The sequence below is a fragment of the Thrips palmi genome, unplaced genomic scaffold, assembly GCF_012932325.1.
Source record: "Thrips palmi isolate BJ-2018 unplaced genomic scaffold, TpBJ-2018v1 HiC_scaffold_17, whole genome shotgun sequence".
Classification (NCBI taxonomy): domain Eukaryota; kingdom Metazoa; phylum Arthropoda; class Insecta; order Thysanoptera; family Thripidae; genus Thrips; species Thrips palmi.
Genome location: NW_023144626.1, coordinates 7,462,182 through 7,479,365, shown reverse-complemented (window position 1 = coordinate 7,479,365; position 17,184 = coordinate 7,462,182). Strand labels below are relative to the sequence as shown.

At 61.7% G+C, this 17,184-nt stretch overlaps 1 protein-coding gene across 1 annotated transcript; it reads left to right on the top strand.

The window, feature by feature from the left end:
- The first annotated feature begins 4,473 nt into the window (after positions 1–4,473).
- Positions 4,474–17,165, top strand: LOC117643596 (protein transport protein sec31-like). The gene is made up of 8 exons (XM_034382569.1): positions 4,474–4,704; positions 13,478–13,906; positions 13,989–14,171; positions 14,522–14,674; positions 14,936–15,181; positions 15,268–15,564; positions 15,692–15,861; positions 15,938–17,165. The coding sequence occupies exons 1-8, from the start codon at positions 4,618–4,620 to the stop codon at positions 16,053–16,055; spliced, it is 1,683 nt and encodes a 560-aa protein (XP_034238460.1). The 5' UTR covers positions 4,474–4,617; the 3' UTR covers positions 16,056–17,165.
- Positions 17,166–17,184: the final 19 nt, after the last annotated feature.

The window sequence follows — 17,184 nt, the reverse complement described above, 5'->3', positions numbered from 1 at the left end:
CTCGCCTCGTTCCATGCCGCCGTGGAAACGCGCCGCTTTCCCTGAAATTGCGGGCAATGCGGGCGCTGCCGGACTTCCGGCCGGCAAGGGGTGGGCCTCGGCCTCGCCCCGGCCTGCACCCTCATTCCGAGACTCGGCTTCGTCGCTCTGTCTCTCTCGCACCTATAAGGGGCGCCCCATGAGTGCGAGAGAGACAGAGCGACGAAAACGCGCCTGGGAATCAGTCTGGTAGTCTGGCGGAGTACCACATGCGGTACCTTGCCGCCGTAGGCCGGGCCGGTGCTGTGCGCTGAGCTGCTCGATGCACCCCGTCGCCTGGTATATCGACTGCTGGTCAAGCGGAGAGTAGGTCAGTGGCACGGCAGCGCGGCCCGCGCCGGCGCTGGCCCGGCTGCGGGCATTTCCGGGTAGATAGCAACTACCCCTCGCGGCTCGCGTTGCGCCCTGCCGCCCTGCCGCCCTGACGCCCTGGGGAGGGGAAGGAAGTGCGGGGGACCCGGGACACGCGAGCGGGGGCGGGGCACTTGTACGGGCCGCACCCCGGCGGCGTGGGCGGACAGTGGACAGGGCGTTGCGCTCCAATATCTGTATCATGGTTCGATGCGGCGTGCACGGGCGTGCGTGGTGTGTACAACCCCGGGCCGACGCGGTGGTCCCGTCCTGCGCGGCCCCCGCTGGACGGCTCTGTCACTGATAGGCCAGATAGGGTGGCAGGTGGAGCCCTGGGGTGGCCGTCGAAGCCAGCGCATGCACCCGTCGATGGAGCGCCCGTCCCGCCAAAACCCTAGACGCGTTATGAGCTACAGAGTCGCTAAATGGGACTCGAACCGGCCGTGTGACCCCACCAATGGATTGCTCTCCGAACGAGGAATCCATTGGTGGGGTCGCACGTTTAGTTCGAGTCCTGTTTAGCGACTCTGGAGCTCAAAACACGTCTAGAGCTTCGGCCGCCTCCACTAGTCTTCCAGCCCACTGTGCGGTGGAGACCTTTTTTTTCGCCGCCAGGGGTCGGGCTGGCGGAGGCACTCCTTGTCGTCGATTGGCTGCGATTAGCGCCCAATGGCGCGTCGCGCGGTAAGTGTCGAGTGGCGGCCGGGGCGGCCGGGGCGGCCAGGGCGGTGCCGCTGCCAGTAATTGCACATCGCCGTTGTTCTCGACTTCTCGACCAGCCTGGAGCTTCCGCCCGAACCCCCGAAGCGCGCGCCAAACGCGTCGTCCGGGGACTGTCTCGCAAGGTTCGCCTCCACTTCGGCTTCAACGACCACCCTCGGCGAGCGAGCTTCGGATTTCGGCTAATTAGTTACCCAACAAGCCGATCCGCTTTTTCCATGTTTGCTCCGTCGTGGCGTGCCGCCGCCGCCCCCGCCGTCTGGGCTCAGCAGACTCTTCTCGAGCGTCGTTTTCGTCGCTCTGTCTCTCTCGCACTCATGGGGCGTTTCGTACCGGTGCGAGAGAGACGGAGCGACGAAAACGACTCTCGGAATCAGTCTGCTGGGCGGGCGCGGGGCGCGAGGCAGACGCACCGAGACCGAGGCACGCGGGCTGCGATGCATGTTGCGCATTCCATGTTCCTGCCACGCGCCGTGCGCCGCGCGCTGGTGTTGCATGCGTTGTGCTGCATCGAGCTCGCAGACTTGACGCCCTGGTTGCGTGCTCTCGCTCTCTCTCTTTCTCTCCGTCCCTCTCCCTCTCTCCCCCTACGAGACCAGTAGACCGATTCCAAGAGTGGTTTTCGTCGCTGTGTCTGTCGCTGGGGTGTCCCGCTGCTGGCGTGCGAAAAGGACAGTGACGAAAACGACTCTCGGTGTCAGTCTGCAGACATGCCGGTCCTTCCCCCAAGCTCGAGCGACAACGACGTTTGTCCGCGTTCGTCCGTTCCAGACTCTTCCGGGGCTCTTGGCGGTACTTCCGGCCATGGCCATTCTCCCGCTATCGACGCCGCCACCCGATAGAGGGGCGGGGTGGGGCCATCGCCCCCTCCCCCCCGCCCCCGGACCTCCTTGGCGGATTCTAAAGGAACGCGCCGGCATGCCCCCGACCTCAGCCCCTGCCCCCGTGGGGCCTGGCCCGGGGCCTGGCCGCCCTGGTGCCACCCTGTGCCGGTGCGTCGGCGTGGGCCCGGCGGCGTGGTGGCGTGTGTGCGTTCCCCAGGCCCAGAGGCGGTAGGGCGGCCGCCTCGCTGGCTGTGGACAAGCAGTGCTCCGAGCAGGCGGGCCGACCATGGGTAACTCGGCCGCCGGCTCCTTTCCCGCGGGCGCCGCCGCGGCCCAGGTAAGACGCGCTGTTTTCGAGTTGGCGGGTTCGAATCCCCACCAAGGGCGGCGGCGTTTTTCTTTTGGCCGTGAGAAACAAAGCCCCGCCTATGAAGGCCTGACGGCGACGACGCCCCACGGTGACGCGCCCAGCCGCCGACGGCACGACGCCCAAGAGGCGCCCGTCATCCAGCTCGGGCAGCGCGACGCCCGCGGCCGACAGGCCGACAGGCCGACACCCGGGGGCCACGCCCGGCACTGCCATCAAGTGCGCGTCGTAGTGAGGCCAGGGGGAACGTCTCAAAAGTCTTGGATGAGTTTCGAAAATATTGACGTCGAGCGTTGACTGATCTCAAGGATTTCGGTGAAATCCGCCTCCTTGCGCACAATGGGCCAGAACGGGCCCGAAGACTGCTGCAAACGGCTCCAGAGTCGCTAAACAGAACTCGAACCGAACGTGTGACCCCTCCAATGGATTCCTCGTTCGGAGATGTCGGAGAGCTATCCATTGGTGGGGTGACACGTTCTGTTCGAGTCCTTTTTAGCGACTCTGGAGCTCAAAACGCCTCCAGAATTTTGTCCGCCTCCACCGATCTTCTGGCCCACTGTGTTGCGTGACGGTGTAGCAATGCGACCCTCTGACTCGCTGGTCCACGTCCAGCACGGTCCAGCAGCTCCGCGTTGCCCCGCGCGGTTCGCTGTTTCGGCCTGGTCCTCCTCGGCGCCGTTCCTTGCCTCCGTTCCGTTCCCCGTTCTCTCCAGCGCAAGATTTGTGGCGCGCACGGGGACACTAATGACTTGCAGGACCGTCGCTCTGTCTCTCTCGCACTCATGGATCGTTCCGTTGCGGAGCGAGAGAGACGGAACGACGAGGCTCTGTTCGGAATCAGCCAGTCGGGCCGCCCCGAAGCTTCGCCAGCGACTCCGGCGAACGGCGAGGCCCACGCCCACGCCGTCGGTTTAACGTTTAACCGCAGGGAGCTAGTTTCGAACCCCGCTGGAGTGGTTCAGAGTTTCGCGCACTAATCATTTTGCTCTCCCCACAGATGGCGCTGAGCGGGCCGCAGGTGCACATGCAGCTGCCGCACCTGCCCCACTCGCAGAGCGAGCCCTCCAGGCTGTGCCAGCTGCGGGTAAGTGTGTGGCGTGGCGGTCCACAGTGGGCCAGAAGATCGGTGGAGGCGGCTAAACTTCTCGACGCGTTTTGAGCTGCAGAGGCGCTAAATGGGACTCGAAACGATCGTGTGACCCCACCAATGGATAGCTCTCCGCACGAGGAATCCAATGGTGGGGTCACACGTTTGGTTCGAGTTATGCTCAACAACTCTGGAGCTCAAGCCGCTTGCAACGGTGTTCTGGCCCACTGTGCGGTCCTCGCGATGGTCATGCAGTACGAACTGCGCGAGATTGGCCGATTTGGAGGCGAGCACGACGACCACGGCGACGGCGTCCATAAAGAGAGGCCGCCTTGGCCGCCCACATCGAGGCCGTGGTGCCCCCTTCCCGCAGTGCCCCGTGACCCCGCGGCCCGACGGCTCGCGGCCCGCCGAACAACGACGGCGAAGCAAAAAAACAAAAACGCGTAAATATATCTAATTGCCCTGGGAGCTGGGGGATAGACTGGACTCGCCCCCGCAGCACCGGCCCTGTCGGCCTGTCTCTCTCGCACCTCTACGTGACGCCCCACGAGTGCGAGAGAAACAGGGCGACGAAAACAACTCTCGGAATGAGTCTGCAGGCCGCGGCAGGCCGTCGAGGCGGGGGCGGCTGAAGCCGAACGATCGCCCAATTAAAGGCCATGGCCGCTCCGCGCGTGTCCACCGTCTCGGACCCATCGACCAGCACACTGAGAGTCGTCTCGTCGCTCTGTCTCTCTCGCACTCACGGGGTGTCCTGCGGGCGAGAGTCATCGGGATCGCTCGGGCAGGCCGGCGTGCCGCCAGTGTGGCGGTAGGTCGTGTCCGGCACGTTTAGCGGCCGAGGAGTGCCAAGTGCCTGGCGAGGGTGGCGGTGACTGCCGCCCGTTCGGCCGTTGGGGTTTGTCGGGGTTGGCACCGCCGGCATGGCTCCGCGACACGCACGCTTGCTTTGCGGCCAGTGTTGTGGCAGCCCTGCGGCCCCACAACGCCGACCCCCGCGGCCTCCAACCCTCGGCCTAGCCTCGGCGAGGGCCGGTCGGTCAGTCACGCCGTCGCCGCGCTGCCCGGACAGACCGCTGGACACGCCGCCGGACTCGGCGAGCTCCGTTTGTTGTGGACATTCCCCCGCGCTCCCACGCCGCGCCCTCAGCCCTTCGGACTCGGGGCGGGGCCCACTCCGATCGCTTCTGCCGCCCTCGTCCGCGTCCTCGACGGATGCCCCCAGCATGTCCTGGGGCTCCGGGGCCACGGTGTCCTGGGCGGAGCGCAGCTGGGGAGCCGTGCCCGTGCCCTCGTACCAACACGATGATCTGGTGAGTCAAAAGGCGACGAACCTCACCTTCATCAAACTGGGATACTTCCACGGAGGTTGCCCCGTACACCCCAAGTAGAGGGTGACTGCCTCAAGCAAGACACGGACTGCATTTGAGGTTTGCATTCTGAGTCCTGTGTTTGTTGTAGTTGCTTTTCGAACGCTAGGGGTCTGCTGGGGCCTAACAAACGGTGATGGTATTCACCGAGACCTTGCTTGTTTTTGAAGTTACATTAAAGAAAATAATTATTTTTTGAGTTGTAAAATGCCAAGTGATTGGAAGAGACTCGATCCGTGCATCAACTCGAGCGTCGTGCCCGGAAAAGGCAGTGGCTGGACTCGACGGGCGGTTGGTTATTGCTCCCTGTTGCAGACTGTTGCACTTGGATGCACCCCGTCGCACCGCATAGCGCGAGTTTTGTTTGTTAAAAAATTTATTTACAACTCTACAAAATCGTAGTCACAAAGTTGAAACCGTTTTTGTTCTGGTGTCAAAAAAAAAGTATGAGTTTCATCGCGGATTTCGGCTATTAGAGAACAAATTTCTGTGGTCAGTAGGTATATCTGCAGTCAGTGACCAAATGACCAAGGATTTTTCCTCATTAACGATCATTTTTCCTAGAAGCGTGCGAGATGGGGGTGGCAGCGGGGGTTGAGGTCAGTTAGTGCTAGCGGTTTCGCATCGGATTTCCCAGCCGACGGACTTTCCCGACCGTTTCGCGTCCAGTCGGAGCGAGGGCACACGCGACGGGCAGCCCCGGCCGGCCTCGGCCCCTGGGGAGAGCGCACAGCGACGGTGGGCCAGAAGACCGGTGGAGGCGGCCAAAATTCTAAACGCGTTTTGAGCTCCAGAGTCGCTTAACAGGACTCGAACCAAACGTGTGACCCCACCAATGGATTCCTCGTTCGGAGAGCAATCCATTGGTGGGGTCACGCGTTCGGTTCGAGTTCTGCTTAGCGACTCTGGAGCTCAAAACCTGTCTAGAATTTTGCCCGCTTCCTCCGGTATTCTGGCCCACTGTGGGGAGGCCTCGGCGAAGGCGGTGGCGGCGGGCGCCGAGGGGGTGGAGGGAGCGAGGCGCGGGGTCAGGGGCCGCGGGTACGTACCCTTCTCTACAAACTCAAGTGTGTACATAGTACACTCCACCTGAAGTGTACATGCATGTACACTTCAGCCTGGAGTGTACTTAGCATGTACACTTCAACCTGGAGTGTACTTGGCATGTACACTTCAGGTTGGCGTGTACCTTCAGGTACACTGTTGCTGGCTCTCTGCTGCTGGTATGAGCCACCTGGCACGCCAACCTGGAGTGTACACGCCAAGTACACTGCAGGGTGAAGTGTACATGCCAAGTACACTCCAGGGTGAAGTGTACATGCATGTACACTCCAGGTTGAAGTGTACGTGCATGTACACTCCAGGTGGAGTGTACTATGTACACACTTGAGTTTGTAGAGTTCGGGCCTTCGGCCCTTCGGCCAGGCTGGCCCGGTCGATATAGGCAAAACCCTTTGCCTAACGGGGAAGTGGCCCCGATCCGCCACGCCTAGGCGGCCCTACGCGGCCCTACGCGGCCCTACGCGGCCCTGCGCGGCCCTACGCGGCCCTGCGCGGCCCTACGCGGCCCTGCGCGGCCCTACGCGGCCCTACGCGGCCCTACGCGGCCCTACGCGGCCCTACGCGGCCCTGCGCGGCCCTACGCGGCCCTACGCGGCCCTACGCGGCCCTACGCGGCCCTGCGCGGCCCTACGCGGCCCTACGCGGCCCTACGCGGCCCTGCGCGGCCCTACGCGGCCCTACGCGGCCCTACGCGGCCCTGCGCGGCCCTACGCGGCCCTACGCGGCCCTACGCGGCCCTGCGCGGCCCTACGCGGCCCTACGCGGCCCTGCGCGGCCCTACGCGGCCCTGCGCGGCCCTACGCGGCCCTACGCGGCCCTACGCGGCCCTACGCGGCCCTACGCGGCCCTGCGCGGCCCTACGCGGCCCTACGCGGCCCTACGCGGCCCTGCGCGGCCCTACGCGGCCCTACGCGGCCCTACGCGGCCCTGCGCGGCCCTACGCGGCCCTACGCGGCCCTACGCGGCCCTGCGCGGCCCTACGCGGCCCTACGCGGCCCTGCGCGGCCCTACGCGGCCCTGCGCGGCCCTACGCGGCCCTGCGCGGCCCTACGCGGCCCTACGCGGCCCTACGCGGCCCTACGCGGCCCTACGCGGCCCTGCGCGGCCCTACGCGGCCCTACGCGGCCCTACGCGGCCCTGCGCGGCCCTACGCGGCCCTACGCGGCCCTACGCGGCCCTGCGCGGCCCTACGCGGCCCTACGCGGCCCTACGCGGCCCTGCGCGGCCCTACGCGGCCCTACGCGGCCCTGCGCGGCCCTACGCGGCCCTACGCGGCCCTACGCGGCCCTGCGCGGCCCTACGCGGCCCTACGCGGCCCTACGCGGCCCTGCGCGGCCCTACGCGGCCCTACGCGGCCCTGCGCGGCCCTGCGCGGCCCCGGCGGCCCCGCCCCCGTTCAGCAGGCCCGGGGAAACAATTGAGCGTCGGTGCGTGCGGCCAGGCCAGGCCAGGCGCCGCCGGGGCCAAGCCAAGGCAAGCCAAGCCAAGGCAAGCCAAGCCAAGGCAGCGGCAGCCGGCGGCCCACTTCCGAATAAGGGCGGCTGCTTGCTGCCTTGCTGCTTTTCGGCCGGACAGCCCCGACAGCACGGACGGCAGCCCGGCGCCGCAGCGTGACATGGCACGGAAAAGAATAGAAAAACTCAAGTAGGGGGGAAAATGTCGGAATATTTGAATTTGGAGTCACGCATTGCGCGTAGGGGTCAATTCTTTTGCGCCCTTTCCCTTTCTGAAATGTGGAACAGCTCGGCACGACCTCGGCCCCTAATGAGCCAAATCATTCTGCCAATGGCGCCGCTGGCGCTGGGTGCTGTGGCGGCCTGCTTTGACATGCACGACCAATAAGCACTTGGTGGCGTCCTCGCGACGACCCGACGCCCTCGCCGGTGGCGCCGCCCTGGCCGCCCTATGGCCGCCCTGGCCCTCCCCCCTCATCAAGTATGGACGGCCGACTCGGGAGGTCTGCCGTGCCTCCAATCTCTGCTGGAAATCACAGCCCATCTTGTCTTTTTTTCCCTCTCCAATATTTCTCTTCGTCCATAAAAAATAATTGCATTTGTTTATTTTATTTCCTAATAAAATCTTAAAAAAAAAAGTTTTTTTTCCATATTTGTAGAAATTGTGGTTTGGCCTGACTTTAGGCAGCCACTGCGACGAAACAAAATAAGTTGACGATGATCAATAAGCACATTCCAGCGCGTGCGTCACTCTGGGACACTGCCTACGTCCGTAATGATGGCAGCAACGGTATGGCTCGCGGCTACCCCTGGCACCCCTTCAGTCCCTATCCCCCCCCCCAACCTCATTCCCAGTGATTAGGGACAGGGTGCCACGCGAGATGGACAGATAACGGAAATGGAACCCCCTCTACTTTTTTATAGGTCGCAGTCAGGTACAGGTACAGTCAGGTGCATTTAAAGTGAGGTCAAACGGGAGCTTGTGGATGTGACTGTACACTGATTATATTCATTTATTAACGTTCCGGTTATATTTTTTAAAAAATATTTTTTTATGGTGGCGTTAAGTTTTGGCAAGGCGCCCGTGGCGCCGCCCACGCCTGGGAAAGCACAGCCAATAAACAGCGCAAACGATCGCGTGGCTGTGGACTCGATTCCGGACTCGTCGCTCTGCCTCTCTCGCACTCATGGGGCGTCCCGTATAGGTGCGAGAGAGACAGAGCGACGAAGACGACTTTCGGAATCGGTCTGCAGGCCGGCCGTCGGCCCGTGTTGGGGCAGGGAAGGCAGGGATGGATGCGCCGCCGAAAAGGCACGCCGCTGTCAGCGTGCTGGCCGTGCCGTGCCGTGCCGTGCCGTGCCGTGCCGTGCCGTGCCGTGCCGTGCCGTGCCGTGCCGCGCCGTGCGCTGCTTTCTACCCTCCTCTTTCTTTTTCGGGCTTCATTTCGTTCTTTTGTACGGGCACGCCACTCTCGCGACCCGAAAAAAATCGACCGCGCGGACTGACCTATCACGTGTGCCCCCGAGTGCCCGTGTGTTTGTAGTGTGTGAGTGTGTGTGTGAGTGTGTGTGTGTGTGTGCGTCGGAGCGCGTGCCGTTAAACGGATGTTCCGATGATCCCCTGTGACGTGGCCTGCTAGCGATCCAGCACTGCAAAGCCCGCGGCAATGCTAGCGGTAAGTTTGCTCGCCACAAATTTGGCAAGCCGTTTCGAACCACAAAACTTTTTTGTGTGTGTTTATTTTTATTTTGTTTTAAATGTCGCTTGACTTTTATTTCGCGGCGGCCGTCACTATATGGGCGTTGCTCCGATTTGCCGAAGGTCGTTCGGGATGTCGCGTTGTCGCGCTGCCGCGCCTCGCCCCCTCGGCTTCCCACGGTGCTGCCCCGCGTCGCTCCGCCTCGCTCCGCCTCGCTCCGCGGCCGTCTAGTCCGCAACTCCACGGCCTAGCACTGGACGGCGTCGCGACGGCCCGCGCGCGGCCTGTCTGATAGTCACAGACACACATTACTGCGCGCCGCGCAGCGTGGTCGCCGGCAGGCCGACTCCGAGGGTCGCTTCGTCGTTGTCCCTCTGTCGCACTCACGCGGCGTGCCGGCGTGCCGTCGGGGTGCGAGAGAGACAGAGTGGCAGCCTGCTGGGCGTCGCCGCGTCGGGGCGCGTCACGTCGTCGCCCTGGATGCTGCTTTATGCGTCCCCGGACGGCTCGGACGGATCCGCAACACCGTACGCGCAACGCCGTACGCGCAATGCGACGCGCCGGACTCGGCGCACTGTGGGCCAGGAGACCGGCGCCGGCGGCCAAAACTCTAGACGCGTTTTGAGCTTTGGAGTCGCCAAAGAGGACTCGAACCGAACGTGTGACCCCATCCAAGGATTCCTCGTTTGGAGAGCAATCCATTGGTGGGGTTACGTGTTCAGTTCGAGTCCCATTTAGCGACTCAGGAGCCCAAAACGCGTGTAGAGTTTTGGCCGCCCGGCCGGCGAGCGCCTGCGACTCTCGGGGTAGACCGGCCCGCAACACGCGCCGGCTCGACAGAGCGGCCTGCCTCACAGGCGCTCCGAGCGCTCGCGCGCGCCCGGGGAAGGCAGCCTGCGCGTGAGTCTGTCTCTCTCGCACCTCTCGCCTCGAGCCTCACGCCTCACGCCTCGGGGCGTGGGTGGAGCTGCCACGAAGTGCCTCGCGCGACACTTCGGCACAATTGAATGGGAGACACGGCGTCGCCGCACGCCATCCCACTCCCACTGCCGCTCTGCCGCTCTGCCGGCCAAATCGGGGCGCGCCGCCAGACGAGACACGACTCGCTGGCTACGGCTACAGTGCCCGGTCTCTCCATCCATCCATCCATCCATCGTTGCACGTTCCGCGCGAGACTCCCCCGCCAGCCGCGTAGCCGCGTAGCCGCGTACAGTGTACAGTCGGTAAGTCCCCTCGACGGAGATGACCGCGGCCACGGTCAATGCCGGCCGCGGTGTCCGAAGCGACGCGACGCGACGCGGACGCTCGCCCCTTCCAATTCCCCCGACTTCCTCTAAATTAATTATCCCCGGCTCGGCGTTGTCGGCTTGGCCTGCGACCCGCCTGTCGCCGCCTGTTCGTCCGGCCCAACCGAAAACAGAGGCTTTCAGTGGAGGAGCACGGCGCGCTGTGGAGCTGCGCGTCGCGGCCGCAACAAGTTTTCCAGTGTGCCATGTCGAGAGAGCGCGAGTAGTTTGAAATATCGACTGCTTTGCAAGCCGTCGGACCGTCTCAGCGAGACGTGGTCGAAATGTGACATTGTCCCGGCCGCGAGCACGGCGAGCACGGCGACGACGCGGTGGCCGGGCAGGCGGGGCGGGGAGGGGGCAGGGGGCGCCAGCCAGGTCATGAGTGGGAACCTGTTATGGTCGCAGAGTGGGCAGCTGGTGTGCCACCAGCCCGTGTTCCTGCACTCTGCCCCCCCCCCTCTCCTCTGGCAGCGTGACTCACAGCAGGCCAACACCCCCGTCAGCCTGGCCGCGTCACTTACAGGCGCTGCCAAGAGTTTCGCCGACACTTTCCGCGGACACCGAGTTGTTGGCGGAGTCGGTTACCGCCAGCGTGTCGTTTACCTTCCTGGTCCCTGCAGACTGATTCCGAGAGTCGTTTTCGTCCCTCTGTCTCTCTCGCACTCACGGGTCGTCCCCTGTAGGTGCGAGAGAGACAGAGCGACGAAAACGACTCTCGGAATCAGTCTGCTGCAAGAGACCAGCGCGCCAACTGGAAGCGAACACACAGCGGCAACGCACTTCTTCGAACTTTTTCACTGATTCGAGTCCTGTTTACCGACTCTAGAGCTCAAACCGCGCCTTGAATTTTGTCCGCCTCCACCGGTCTTCTGGCCCACTGCGCATCGCCCTGGGCCGTCGGCGCCGTCGGCCCGACCATCGCGCTCATCATGCTCCCGCCGTGGGAAATCAATCCACTTAGATCGGCTCGATAGGCAGGCTTGAAGGCGATCGGCCTCATCGCCATCAGCATCATCGCCGTGGCGCGAGAGCAAGCAGAGCCCGTGGCTGTCGATTGGGATACCGTTTCAGCTCCAAGCACACCGCGGCGCTGCCGCACAGTGGGCCAGAAGACCGGTAGAGGTGGTCAAAATCCTGGACGCGTTTTGAGCTCCAGAGTCGTGAAACAGGATTCGAACCGAACGTGTGACCCCACCAATGGATTGCTCTCTGAACGAGGATTCCATTGGTGGGGTCACGCGTTGGGCTCGAGTACTATTTAGCGACTCAGGGGCTCAAGACGCGTCTAGAGTTTCGGCCGCCGGCGTCGGCCTTCTGGCCCACTGTGCGTGGCTAGGTGCGGGCCGTCAGGCCGTGTCCGTCGTTTGGAGGATACCCGAACACGGCAGGGGAAGGGCCGTGATGGCCATCGTGGCCATGCTCACCGGACGAGCCGCATTTTTAACATGCATTATTATTGGCACCGTTTTTGGATCACGCTGAGAGACCATTCACACTGCGCGCACCGGCTTATCGGCAGGCTGGCCGTCAGTCCGGGCTGGCAGCCAGACAGGCGGACAGGCGGACAGACAGGCAGACATCGGCGTTGAATCAGCGGCACCTTTATAAGGCCGGGGCCCGTGGGTCGGGAGGGAAGGCAGCGCGGTGCGGCGCAGCGCCCACTGTCTGCTGCAGCTCGCGACCCCCCCCCCTCCCCCCTGCCCCCTTCACCGCGAGACGCCCTCGCTGGCACGGCGCGGCGGGGCGCGGCGGGGCGCGGCGGGGCGCGACGGGGGCCTTTGGAGCCACCTCTGCCGGCCGGGCTCCTCTGGTCTGCACTCGTCCGGCTCAGTGCGTTTGTCGAAGGCGCCGAGCCCACCGCTCTCGAATCTCGTGTCGTGGCGCGCAGGAGAGGCGTTTGTGACAAACGTGACCGGTCCAGTGTGACGCCGCGCGTGACGAAAGAACAAAGTGGTCGTGATACACTCGTCAGTGTGGTGCGTACGCTCTCAGCGATGGACATTACGCTTGAGGAGGAAAAGTGAAAACTGAGTGCAAAGTTCTCCGGCAGAATTGACGCGTAAGTGTGAGTGTGCGCGTGGAGTGTGTGTTTGTGTGTGTGTGTTCGTCAAGATAGTGGCATATGTCTCCAGGACGCTGGAGCGCTAGCGCTGCAGCGCTAACCTCTCGGCCTCTAATATCATCTAAATCACCGCAGCAGCGTGAAATTTTAAGTCTCGTACAGTCCGAGTCGAAGTTCCTCTCTGAACCTTTAAAAAAGACCACGACTCACGGTTCGTTCCGAGTAGCCCCTGGGCGACATTGCAGGCAGGAAGTCAGTTCCGCCTATCCAAATAGTTTACGTCGTTGCTAGGATCAGCCTTGATGCTTTGGTGGGCGTGCTGGGCGCGCGCTGACGGGCATGCCGGACGTACGCAAGTACAAAGTCAGTGTCCTGGCGCGCGGCGCGGCGCGGACGGGGAAGCAGTCCGTAAAGTCGACTTATATGGCGGTGCCACCACGCCGCGCCGCGCCGCGCCGGGCCGTGCCCTGCCCGCTGACTGCGCCGAGCAGCGCCGAGCAGCGCAGAGTCGTCCGGGCCCAGCGGAGCGGTTCCGAGCGGAACGTCATGTCGTTCTGACTATGACGCCCCGTGAGTGCGAGAGAGATGGACGCCTTCCTCTCGGAACCGTCCTGCTGGGCCCTGCTCCAGGCCGCCGCCGTGGTCCCCGAGCACTGCAGCCGGCCGCATTACACACTCAGGTCCATCGACTGGAGTCTCTGCAGCTGATTGCCGAGAGTCGTTTTCGTCGCTGCCTCTCCTCTCTCGCACTCGTGGGGCGTGCTGCGCAGGTGCGAGGGAGACTGAGCGACGAAAACGAGTCTCGGAATCAGTCTGCGGGCTTCCGGGCGACACGAAGGCCTTGTTGACGGCTTGCGGCTTTGCGCTTTGCGGCTGGCGGCGCCGCGCTGGAGGCGCTGGGGGTTGCGGGCAGCTAGTCGGGGCAACTTCCCCGTTCGGCTTGAGGCGTAAGGGGACCGCCGTTCGCTTCCCCTTTCCCCCGCTACATTATTAAGCTTGCGTGCACATCGGCGTATCGACCTAGTGCGGGCGAAGCGCAACGCCTACGCCGCGCCGGTCGCTGTCGTTGGCGGGGACCTTCATGACGTTTGTGGCGACCTGTTGTGTATGCGTGCATCGGTGCGTGTGTGACTCTGGTTTCTGATGCAGGCGCGCTACCAGCAGCAGCAGCTGGCCGACAAGGAGAAGCGCCTGCTGCAGGTGTACGCCGAGCAGCGCGCCCAGCAGGAGCGAGCCTTCCAGCGAGTCAGCCAGGCCGGCAACGCGGCCGGGTCGTTGTCGTACAGCCACGGCAGCGCGGGCAGCTCGTCGTCCAACGCGAGCCAGTCCTCGCAGAGCTCGCTGCCCTGCGGGAAGGTGCGCCAGCTGTTCGAGGGCCGGCGCAACGGCCAGCACGGCGCCGGCAGGGACCGCGGCGCCCCCCTCGCCCCGCTAGAGGGCCGCACCAGGGCGCCCGCCCTGGGCTTCGCCACCAGGAGCAACTCCAACGTCAACCTCAGCCAGACCTACCACTTCGGCCAGCACCACCGCTACCCGCCGCGGGGCCACTCCCTGGACCGCGACCTCCGCCACCGACAGGTTCGGTTCCCGCAATTCCGTCCGGGGCTTTAATTAATCAATTTTAATTAGTCTCGCTAGGCTGTGTGCTTTGGTGCGGCAGGGCGACTGGGCGCTGCGCGGCCGGCAGCGCGACTACGCCAGCGACTCCTCCGACGGCGGCGAGTCTCCGCCCCCGTACGACCGGGACATCCGAGACGGCCGAGACGGCCCGCACTACCACGAGGACTTCCGCATCCTCAACCGGCTGCCCAACGTAGGCGGCGCGCTCCTGTCGCAGTCTCAGGTACGCCGCTCAACGCGCAGCGGCGCAGCACAGTGGGCCAGAAGATCGGCGCCGGCGGCCAAAACTTTAGAAGCGTTTTGAGCTCAAGAGTCGCTAGACAGGGCTCGAAGCAAGCGCGTGACCCCACCAATCGATTCCTCGTTCGGAGAGCAATCAATTGGTGGGGTCACACGTTCGGATCTAGGCCCGTCTAGCGACTCTGGAGCGCAAAACGCGTCTTAAATTTTGACCGCCTCCACCGGTCTTCTGGCCCACTGTGCGCAGCCTCCGACTTGGCCTGGCCGGCCCGAGCCAGGCGCCATTCAAAGCCCGAGTTGTTCTACAACAGCCATTGTGTGCCCTGCCCACAGCCTGCCATGGCGCCCCCCGGACGGCTCTCCGCCCCCGGCACCGTCGCGGGCCGCCGCCCCCCGGGCCCCGCCGCGTCTAACGAGAACGCGCCGCCCCCGCCGCGACCCGGAGCCACGTCCAGACTGCCCGGGCCCGCTGCAAGGAAACCCCTGGTGAGTGGCGCGGTCGACGCCGTGGCCGGCGAGACTGATTCCGAGAGTCATTTTCGTCACTGTCTCCCCCGAGATAGAGCGACTCAGTCTGGCTGGCCGAGTGCCCGGATGGCCGGACTCGACACTTTCATCCTGCCAACAATGGCCGCATTCATTGTCCTCGTATCCTTGCCTGCCCCCTCCCCCTGAAAACCTTCCAAAAACCACCAAAAAATGGAAAAACTTGTGAAAATGTCTGATGGGTTGTGACCGCGCCCCCAGGGTGGTGGCGTTGCAGGCGCGGCTGCCCCGCGCGTGGCGCCACTGCGTCCGTCCTCCGGCCAGCGGTCCGCACCCACACCCACAGGGCCGGCCGCCCCCGCCGCCGTGCAGCCCGCCACCGGCCTGGCCCGCGCACCTGCACGCGCTCCCGTCCGCGCGGCCGCCACCCGGAACGGTAGCACCGCCGTCAACGCCGTCAGCAACGGCGTGGCGCGGGCCACCCCAGCCACCACGGCGACCAGCAGGGTGAGCCCCCCGACGACCAAGCTCCCCGTCAACGACGCCGAAACTTGTGTCGGTTTGTGACTCTAAGCTTCCGTGCCCCCGTGCAGGTACCCGCGTCCCCCCAGAGGATGGCCGGCGCCCGCGCCGCGCCGTCGTCCGGGGGCGCGTCCACCCCCCGCGGGGCCCAGGGCGGCGGCGTGGCGGCGCCCCAGAAGGACGACGGGCTGGTGTCCTGCCCGGTGTGCAGCCGCCGCTTCCTCCCCGACCGCGTAGCCAAGCACCAGGAAATCTGCAACCGCTCCACGCACAAGAAGAGGAAGGTCTTCGACCCCGTGGCCGCGCGCGTCAAGGGCACGGAGGCCGAGAGCTACGTGCGCCGCGCAAAGAACGCCCCAGAACCCAAGGTAAGGACAGCCCAACTGCATTCTTGCTACTCAGCAATTTCTAGTTACATTTTTTGTCTGTTATTTGGAGTGGATTTTTTTAAGGATAAAAAGTATGCATATTAATTTTTTTGGCGCGGATTGGCAGGCACTTAAAAATAGCAACTGGAGGCGTAAGCATGAGGACTTCATACAAACTATTCGTGCAGCGAAGCAAGTCCAGTCACACATTGCCAGTGGAGGAAAGCTGTCAGATTTGCCGCCCCCTCCTCCATCGGATTACTCAGATTATGTTCCTTGCCCTCATTGTGGAAGAAAGTGAGTATTTCTCAATTGAAACTTTGTAAATGCTCTGATGGAATACCCACATTAAAATTGTTTATTTTCAAACTAGGTTCAACCAAACAGCAGCTGATAGGCACATACCAAAATGTGCCACCATGTTACACAATAAATCCAAGCCAGGTCTGTCTAAATCAACTGTAGGAAAAGGTGCAGCAAGCCGTCGCTGAACTGTTCAGGACATGATCTCATCTGAAGAACTCAATGGATACTTTAGCATCAAATAACATGGGTCCAAACAGTGTGTAAACATTAAAAACACTCATGGATAACAACTTTCATATATATCATTTTATCATGGTACAATACTTCTTTTCCTCAAAAATAAAATAGATGATTAGTGGAAGAATTTCAATGACATGTCTTTAATGCCTTTACTGTTAATTAACTTATTAAAGACTATATCTGATATGTACAAAGACAATCATTGTTTCTTGCCAACCGGTAATGGCATTACACACCTCTGCAAGGGCATGCAAATTGAACTAAAAATTTTGCATTTGACTGAATTTTGTACAATAATAAAGTGCAGCAGGCTGATGACAATTGTGATTTTGAATTATGTGATGGACTTAACATGTTCACTCTTGAGAGAGAATCATACCCTTGTTCATCCATATGTTTAAACACGGGTGTTAAATTTCTTAGTAGAGAATGTGTTAAGCTAATATATCTTAAGTGTAAAATTATATTTGCACATGAGAAGTATCTAAGATAATCTATTATGAGTGAAGAACAACTGACACCATAAAATCTAGACATAGTAGCTTAAGACGTTCATTCTCGCTTTAACAAAAGAGCTTAAGTACATAATGCTTCCTGGTGAAAAGGCGCTATTGCATCAAAGGCAAAACCACAAATGCTAACAAAAGAAAAGAAAAGAACTTCAACACTGTAGAAAAATAATTAAATATGTATAACAAACATCAATGGGTTCCAAATATTCCTCAAGAAGAAAATTTGAGTTGCACTATGAGCATAAGGATATTTCTGTAAAAATCTTCAGCAGTTAAATGTGCTGTGTTCTATTGAGTGGACTAGATTTAAAGTTAAGCTCTAATATTAAACATGAGTGAAGCGATCATAAGATGGTTTGGAGGAACTGTGATGAGGAACAAACAATCTGAGTAAAATTAAGTTAAAACTGTGATGCTATGCAAGAAATTAACTTGAAATGTAAAGGCTGTGAATCAGGCACACAGCACCTAGACAGATAGAGACATTAACCATGGCATGTATTCTTTGCAAGATTCATAAAATAAAGTGGCCTCGGAAAAATTTGTACGTGTATACCAATTA